The sequence below is a fragment of the Periophthalmus magnuspinnatus genome, chromosome 15 (genome assembly GCF_009829125.3).
Source record: "Periophthalmus magnuspinnatus isolate fPerMag1 chromosome 15, fPerMag1.2.pri, whole genome shotgun sequence".
In the NCBI taxonomy this organism is placed as follows: domain Eukaryota; kingdom Metazoa; phylum Chordata; class Actinopteri; order Gobiiformes; family Gobiidae; genus Periophthalmus; species Periophthalmus magnuspinnatus.
This window is the reverse complement of record NC_047140.1, coordinates 26,005,220-26,014,790: the sequence shown is the minus strand read 5'-3', so window position 1 is coordinate 26,014,790 and position 9,571 is coordinate 26,005,220. Positions and strand designations below refer to the sequence as shown.

General features: G+C 37.0%; 1 protein-coding gene across 1 annotated transcript in view; it reads right to left on the bottom strand.

Annotated features, from left to right (window-relative positions):
* Nucleotides 1–2,124: 2,124 nt before the first annotated feature.
* The window catches only part of khdrbs2 (KH domain containing, RNA binding, signal transduction associated 2), a 75,262-nt gene continuing 67,815 nt past the window's right edge, over nucleotides 2,125–9,571 (bottom strand). The window contains exons 7-10 of the mRNA XM_033979686.2: nucleotides 6,304–6,386; nucleotides 5,686–5,744; nucleotides 3,824–3,920; nucleotides 2,125–2,180 (exon numbers count right to left, since the gene is read on the bottom strand). Coding sequence (XP_033835577.1) covers nucleotides 3,826–3,920; nucleotides 5,686–5,744; nucleotides 6,304–6,386 — 237 coding nt within the window. The 3' untranslated portion in view covers nucleotides 2,125–2,180; nucleotides 3,824–3,825. The remainder of the gene's footprint in view (nucleotides 2,181–3,823; nucleotides 3,921–5,685; nucleotides 5,745–6,303; nucleotides 6,387–9,571) is intronic.

The following is a 9,571-nucleotide window of genomic DNA, read 5'->3' as shown; positions in this document are numbered from 1 at the left end:
GTTCTTCTCTCAAACAGAAAACACTCTGTTCCACCTTGTGATGTCATCATGTGGTAATACAGAAAGTGCTCCACTGTGTTTTTAAAATCCATACACCTTCAATACAATTATCTGGATGATTTTAGCCTTGGAATTGTGAATCTCTACTGAACTAAAGGCAAAAGGAGCTGTTAACTTGAAAATTACAACTTCATGACATCACAAGGTGGAACACAGGATTTTGAGATGTAGACTAATAACGCAGAGTTGCTCAAGCATGTGTGAATGAAAAAAAAAACACAACACCAGGTAAGATTTTGATGAAGTTTCAACATTATAAAATGGCTTAAAGCTAACAAGAGTCACTTTTGTATAATATAGGACCTTTAATGCCATATTGTGGAACATTCAAGACAAAGCAAAAACATCTCCATGAAGATAAAGAGGTGGATACTCAACCTTTAATCTGACTAATTTATAAAGTTGGAAATCACAGAGAGACATGAGCGTATTTAATGGACCATACGTTCAAACTTACCAGTCAGTTTTCATTGGACACTTGAAATGCCTCATTTCTAATGCTCCATTCTGAAACAATCAGATGTTTCCCTGGAAAAGAAACAAATTAAGATGTACTGTCTGTAATTTTAACCAAATGCAATCCAAACTGCTATTCTGGTCCCCCATAATCCACTATTGTATTTGAGATATGAATGATTGTGCCATTTTGAAGTGAAATTACAAACCCCGGCCATTATAACCCTGAGGACAGTAAAAGGGAGGTCTGCACCACTGTGGTTGGTTAATTTGTTCGTAATTAATGTATTGTTCTATCTTATAATTAAGTATAAATGTAAAACACCACTGTAGAGTCTTTGTCCAGTGACGTATAAGTGAGCAAGGGGCTAAAAACATGCAAACTCTGGCATTGACTGTTAGCAGGAGGTCGTTAGCAGGAATAAATCAATATTAATAATGACTCAGTGTAAATATATAATTATGAGTTGAGTTGATTTTTTTAGCTGTGGGCTGGCTATGAATGACCTGAACTGTAAAATGCAGTATTGTCTCAGTTAGGTGTTTTTTTTCCTTTTGTCTTGGCTATGTTAATTGCATGTGCATGTTTCATTGTGTTTTAATAAGCTGTCAAGGAGCTGCCTACTGTAACGCTGGGACGTATGTAAATGAGCGTTATTCAGGGGAAATGCAGCCAGATGGAATCTACTTTTAAATTCTTCATGAAGGCTGCAGAATTCTATAGAAGAATCCATTCAACCAAAATGTGTTCAGCGAAAAATACGCACTACATTCTACATTTTCTTTTCTCTCGTCTCACCATTTTTTGTCAAATCTTAAAGAGTCCATATTACGCTATTTTCTGATCAATGTTCTAATGTTGTTTCCTCATCACAAACAGACCTGGAGTTGTGTTTTGTTCCATTCACACACGTTTAACACAGAAACCCTGCACATTTAGGCTGAGTTCTTTTCTCAGACGGAAAACACTGTTCCACCTTGTGATGTCATCATGTGGTAATACAGGAAGTGCTCTGCTCGCTGTGTTTTTAAACTCCATACACCTTCATCCCTGTAATTTCCCAACTCTATTCAACAAAACGTAAAAAGTAGAAAAAAACTACTTAAAAAAACTACCACTTCATGACATCACAAGGTGGAACAGAGCATTTTGAGCTTTGGAGATGTAGACAAACTAATAATAAAAGGTTACTCAAATATGTGTGAGTGAAACAAAACACAACTCCAGGTCTGTTTTTGATCAGGAAACAACATTATAACATGGCTTAACACTCACAAGAATCAATTTTGTGTAATATTGAACCCTTAAAGAACAATAAAAGTGCTATTTTCATGTTTTTTTGTCTTGATTTAGAACAATACTAAGCTCTGGGGCATTTTAACTTATGAAATTAAATATCCCAAACTCCTTTTGACTACCACAGCTACTGAAATCATAGCCTCCTCGGTGCAAGCATTAATCAATCTTCATATTCCAGCTCTACAATTAGCATAATTCCACTCTAGCACCATTACCACATAATCACAATTAGGCTTAACTATTAACTAATGAATAATAATCAGCCTTATCTCGGTTAATCCAATTTAGCCCTATTGTGGTGTGAGCCATTACCTGCTCAGAGCCGTCTCTCCAAAAAGCACAGAACTCCGCTGAATCTCTGTGGCTGTAAACACACGACGTAATGTAAGAACAAAAGAGATAAACCCAGTATCATCATCATCATTATCATCATCATCTTCATCAAAACTGTGGATTAACACTGTATAAAAAAGTAAACCAATATGACGAGATTTTAAAATGTTATTTAGTAAAGTTTATTTATCGATTTAGGAGAGTTTAAACCGTCTATTTTAATTTGCTGTTATGAAATTTTTTAGTTTTGATTAAATGTGTGTTTCTAGGCGGTTTTAACTGGGGCAGGTTTACTTTTTTAAGTTGATGTTAGCATTGGTTTATTACATTAATGTTATGTTACCTGTTTAGTGTTTAGTCTTCCCTTCAGTCCACAGATCCGAGTACTAACAAAAGAGAGATTGCTAAATGGACTGTAGTTTTGGAGTTGGTGCATTACAATAAACAGAGCAATATTATTATGATACTGTATGATACATGAGGACCTCTTACCTCTTTTAACTGCATTTCATCTGTTTAATGGTGTCTCTTCCCAGGGAGGGTTTAGACAGACATGGGCTTAGTTATTATCGAAAACAGAAATTTTAAACACTTTTTAAATAACAATTATATGTTGCTTTTAGACAGATATTTTATGTAACTGGTTTAAAAGTCGCTAATTTAGTGTGAGTCTTACACAGCATGTAGTAGTTTATGTTGTTTTTATTAAATGCTTTATGTACAAATACAGTTCACACACAGAACAAAGCACGCAATAGAAATGACACACTGTAAATGGCTAACTGCGCTCAACCCAACAAACAAAGTCTTTTTCACAATGGCATTTTCACACTTTTACATACAGGCCTTAAATACAACTGGGTTTAAAAATCTATTTATTTAATCAGGTTTAATTTTAGATGCGGGGTAATCCTAATTTCTGTTTTATTTAGAATATTTAACCATTTTAAGTTAGGATTAATCATTCACATACCTATTGACCACTGATCTACTAATACTTTGATCCAAACTAATCAAATCCTCCAGGTTTAGTTTCCGTGTGTTGCCTTCAAAAATGTCCGACTTCTCAAGTAAAAACATGATTTTAGTTAAAAGTACACTGTGTAACTTTCTTTGTAATGTCTTTGCCTGGATTGCTCCACAGTAAGTCATTAAGCGTATCTATATCCACAGGTCTGATCTGTGGAGAGGCAAGCCTGCTCACGGTAAGAAGGCAGGATTTTGAAGCAATAAAAACACATGTAATTGAATAAATGCGAGATGGATACATTTACTGCCATACTGCCAGGGAAAGTGAAAGTATCTCTTGCAGACCGCACCATCAGAAAAGTTACATAGTGCACCTTTAATTAGTGAACAGAGTCTTGAGTCTTTGCTGGCAACACAAGGAAACAGGGCACAGTCCAATCCTAACTGTTTGATTGGCAACAATAAAGGCAGCATTAATCGAAATAGAAATTGTGCTTTATGTTCTTTAGCTACCAAAGATTATAATTTAAAAACCCATGAAAATAAGTGGGCAAATTATAATTGTGATAATGTTTATTTTTAAGGTTTGTGTGCTCTCAGGGTTATTTCTCAGTCAAGATTTCTTTCATTTCTGCCAAAGGGTATTTTCAGACATTTTAGGACATGGGAAAAACATATTTGAGATGGAGGTCAGATGGGGAGCACCTTCAGTATCGACCGTACGGATGTTTTCTGAAGCCTCCCCGTGTCAGCCGTAAAACTGGAGCTTTGAGAGCGGGGCGCGAGGTCGGCCACTCCTCCTCTGCAAAAGACGAGTTTTAAAATGCTTTTACTTTGCACAAAACACTCAGGCCATGAGGTCAAACTGTCATAAAGGACTAATGTGCACACAAACCATCTGACCACTGACAGAAAACAACCCAAGAAAGCACAAGCAGTTATGGTATTTTTCCACACAAAATTCACTCTAAAAGCACTTTCCTCTCCTTTGGAAACGAGTCCGGCAGGTCAGCATTTCATTCTCTTGAATCCAAATTACATAAAGACAGCCACCTCTGCTGCATGGCACATTGCTTCGCGTCCGAATCAGAAGTGTTCACAAAGCAGAAAATCAAATGGCTGGCCCGTGGTTTCGGTTTGGTTTGACCTCACCAGTCCAGTGCACACTTTATGGAGCTTAAAGTGAATGAAGCCTCAAACCTACTGCGGTAACTGGCTTATCACCGAGTCCCATGACAACACAATGTCCGCTATTGTTCCTCAAATTACACTTGGCACCATAAAATCAGATTATATCTATCCCAAAGAAAAAACAAAAGGTTATGGTCATGTTTTAGAATTTCAGGACATCAAAATCTCAGGTGCTGGGCAGTGGCAGTGGCTGATATTTTCTATGTGTTATCTACTTTTTAATTCATTTTATTGTTTTATACTGACAGAGAAGAACTTGAACCCTGCGTCAGTTTTTGTTTCACGTGGATAAGTAAAGTAATTATAGAGATATTAACTATAGAATCCTGTGCTTCAGTTTTAAACTCTATAGATTCAGATGTAATGGGACTATTTGTAATTCCTAATGTCAAACGTGTACAGAATACAACACATGATATATTTAAATACAAACTCTTATTTTGTAAAGCCCTTTATGCATTTTTTACTCATATATGTGAACATTTATTAAGATATTCATGATTCATTTGCTCACAGCTTAATGCACATTGGGTTATAATGTAAACATATCTTTTTAAAGCTACCACTTTGCCAGTTTACTTGATTTTTTTCACCAGTAGATGGCAGATGTAAAACCTATCCCCTCAACTTGCCTTTATTTAGGAACGCTAAGTTATAGAAGTAACGTAGATAGCCTCTAGTGGTGGTATGTGAAAATACAACAGGGGTGGGTTGGCCAATCTAATTACAGATGGTAGCTTTAAAGAAGACATGAAATCATTGCTTTAAAACGCATAAACAATTATCTGCTGCTTACTAAGGTCAAATATCACTATAAAGAGTCAACAGACCATTTTGATACAGTTTACAGTGAACAAAATGTAAAACCGTGATGTGGATTTGTAAGTAAAGTTCTGTAAGTAAAGTATATATGTCTGCTTTAACTACAACCTGCAAAAGTATGAGTATGGAAAGATTACTGTACAAAAGCCAGTATGCTAACCCACATCCCTGACACTGGTTGCCTGTGCTCCTCCTCTGGCACAATTTCAGAGCATTAGGCACCGAGCAGAGTGGTGCCTGCCCCTCCCTGGGCCAACACCATCAAGAGCCAAGTGCAAACACATGGCTCTCCCTTTGACTCTTTTAAACATCACAAACGCATCAGCTGCCATTGTTTGTCAAGCACAACATTCAAGACAATCCAAGGCTCATTGTTCACATATTAATCTTTAAGTGTGTCCATGAATGCTGCTAATTACTTTCATAATACATGGCCCTGAGTACTGTGTGATTCGGTGCTAAGCGTGTTGTTCAGAGCTAGTTCTCGAGCCTCTTTTTTCCTGAATATTCATCAAACCACAGCACAAAGAAAGTAAATTAGCGGCAGCACATACCATAGTTGTTGTAGGCGTCTTCGCTGTTTGCGTGTGAATATTCGTAATAATCTGAAACGCTGAAGAAAAAAAGAAGAATAACAGCATCAGAAAGACATTTTTACACTGAATTGCCAGTAATTCATGAGGTACTTTCAAGTTTCATTATTTATTTTTTTTTTCAGTTTTTTTTGTTTAAAAACTTAATTTCCAGCTTCTGACTAATGGATACTCCCAAACAAAGAAACATTTTTGCTCCCTATTATTAAAATATAAAAACGGTGTATTTGAATGTTGCATTTTATAACAACTACAGCTTAATTATAGCGTTAATTAAGTAGTTACTAAGCTTCTTTATAAACTATTTGTTTATTAAGGCAAGGCAAGGAAAGTTTATTTGTATAGCTCAAGTCATACAGAGAGTAATTCAAAGTACTTCACTTCAATTCAAAGTACTTCACAGAATAAGTAAGACATTACAATTTATAAATGAAGTCTTTGCTTGTGCTTTATTAAGTGTGATTATTAAATATGAACAATACGAATATGCAAAACAATATGAAAAAAAAGAAGATATTTGTTAGAAGTCCATATCTGGTCCAATTGTACAGGACACTCTATCAGTTATAATGTGCTCACCTCTTGGACTGATTGCTGTAGTTGTCCTCGTAGCCTTCGTAGCTGTCTTCATCATACTCCCCTCCGTATCCGTCATCAAAGCCCTGGGAGAACAGATGTTACAGTCAGAGTTTTCCTATGAACATTAAATGGGAATATTACATCAGTCGATACTGAGGTGCACAGGCTGGAGTCAATCACGCTGCGATCATAATGAGACCAACAACTTTGTCCAACACACGATATTGATTGGGGTTTGCAGAGGGAAGGTGTTTCATAACAGCCTAATGGACACCTACTGAGCCGCCAGCTGCATAATGGAGCTCAATGACTGATGACTGCTGCGCTCAGACATCCATAAGAAAGTACGCAAATTCACGGCAATGTTGAGAACTGGCTGGGCGGGTAGCATTTGTAATATTTATTTGTATTATTTCGGTTTCTCGTAACACTACAGACCAAACGCCCAAGTATTTTTCATACATTTTAACCATATCCTCGGTATCCTCGTCTCCTGGAGAGGGGCACGAGGTCGTCAGCTGACCTCGTGACCCTCTCCACTGCATCTTTTGAGATTCATGGCTGTTCTTCTGCCCGTCTAAGTAAACAAAATGATTTATGAACATGTAACTCCTCTGTTGCCAGCCAAGGGTGCAAGAACTCGCCCTCTGCTGGTGTACTGTTGGGGCAGTTCAAATCTCAGCACTTGCTTTGTTGCATTTAGGGATGAACGTGTTAGAGCAAACCTATTCCGAATAGTCAACAAGTTGTTTTTGGAGTGTTTCATGCATGTTTGAGCAATCTTTAATCGCATATTTTCAAGACGACATATTGCCAATCAACCCCCGTTTTCACCGTCGCCAGCATACACCCACTATGACGTACTTACTTCGTTCTTCAATTTTATTTTATTTATCGATAATACGTGTAGGATTTGGCGCCGTTGCATAGTCATCTTAGTAGAAATGAAAAAAACTACCTATTACTCGCTAGTGTGATGTGCAGCTGTCCATAGGAGGCGCCTTGTTATAACCTTTACGGTGACGTCAGTTCTCATTGGGCACCACAGTTTTCTATTAAGTTGTTTTAGATGAATAATAATGACATAATGACTCACAGGTATCAGAGATTATAACTATATAACAGACACAACACAAACGGTCTTCTTTAACTCGTTTAGTCAAATGAACTGTCAACATTGTCTTAATTAATCACATTTTTTAGTAGTTAACAATCTTTTTTTTTCAGATTGTTATGATTTATATAAACAACAGCAGAAAGGAGATGGTATAGAGTTAGTTTTTGAAGTGAAACAGCGACTTGAATCTACTGTATTGCAAATAAAGACTGTTTAAGTGTATGTATGCAGCATATACAGGTGTAGTTTGGGTCGGGTGAATGGTCAGGTCATGAAGATACTGAGTAGTTTTAAAAGCTCACGTCATGCCCCATTTAATCAACGAGCCGCTGCACAGGGCATGTCTTTGTCAAACCAAGAATTCCTTCACTCAAGCCCTACTTGCAAGATGTGAAAAAATATATATAATTTATCGTCTACTTTTGATCTCACATTCTCCTTGCTGTGGGGTCAGTCACTCTGCCCTACTGTTCAGCTATGTTCAACTAAAAGTTTTGCTTAGAAATGCAGAAACTGGCCCAATTTAGACTACATATGTAAAAAATATAATAACTTTGTTAGAGGAGATATCTGACTCAAGACTCTTGCTAATAAGCTTCAAGTTAAAAATACATGAGCGCTTTAATTAGTTACGGTGCATGCGGGAAAAGTACTCGTGCCTCTCCTTTGCCTAAGCAGATACAGTATGTGATTTCCAAGCTAAATGCCTTATTGCTCTCAGGCTAATAGTTCACAGTAGACCAAAGTTCATGCCAACAGCTTAACCTGATCAGCATAAGAACCAACTTAACGCTCCTATAATTGTTGCAGATTTAGCGATGGATGTTTTTTGCATGGCATCTAATCTGATCTAATCCTTTCCTGGTTCACGATTACAAGTCTGGTTTCTCTATGATTATTCTGTTAATCAGCTTGTTGTAGCCTTCAAATACATTTTAAATCAACAGATGAAAAATCAGAGCTTCACTAAAGACGATTTATTCAAGCCGTCATCTCCGCTGCACATTTAGCCCGATGCCTGCCTGTAACAAAAGGGTAATATCTCTGCATTCTGTGCGGCTGCTACTGCCTAATGCAATGTGACACAAAAGCAGACACATCAGTGAGGAGGACATGGAGTGCAGCAAACCACATAGAATTACATTTAGGCCATTTTCAATGTCTCCTGTTTCTGGCTTTTCTCTTTTCTAATCCATGGATTTCACTGAATGAAAGTTATGGATTATTGACAGGGATTAAGATGTTCTGGATATGACCTATTCTTATTTTTTATGACTTGAGATATTGTCACCAAGCCGCAGATTCATTTTCTACAACCTGATAAGTGCATTAGTGTTTCCATAGCCAGAGATTAGTCTGTAACTCTGTATATTAATATAAGAAGCGTCGAGGATGAGGATGAAATTATAAATGTTTTAATATGTGTGAGCAGAGCTGCAAGTACAACCCTGAACTCTGCATGAACATTGTTACCTTTTATTTTTGTTGAAAAAGCTACTTTTAAAATGCATAATCCCTGCTTCCTTTGCTCCCTGAGCTAAATCACTTCTCCTTCACAGCACAACCACATTCAACCAATGAAACTACTGCACATTGCATCAGGTTTGTGAAGTTGTAGTGTGTTGTTTTGTATCTTGCTTTGGTATTATGAAAAATGGCTGTGGGCTGAGCATTTTACTAGAGGGGCTGCACTACTCACTGCAAGAAGCTTCGAATAGTGAACAGGAAAGATCGCAATACTATAACATGGTAAAAAGCTCCAAAATGTCAATTCTGCATAATACTCCCTCTTTATGGGTTGAAAAAGCTTAGGTTGAGGAGAGCGATGTTGCAGTTTAAAGAACAGGGTGGAAGAATGACAAAAAAAAAAAGAAACATTAGTAAAGACAACAAAAGGCACTTATAAAAGTTAATATGTAAATTATCAATATGACTTTCTGGTTTGATAAATGGAAAAGGCCGATTCTCATCCCTCCAAAAATGACCTGTATTTACCAGGAGGTTTCTGCAGTCCATCAGTTAGCTACACACATTCTGGCCAAAAGCTCATATTCTGCAGGGGGTGAAAACCAATCTGAGAAATGACAATTCATTTGTCTCAACTCTGTCTCTGGTTAGACACTAAAACAAAACAAAAAAATAAATGGTTGA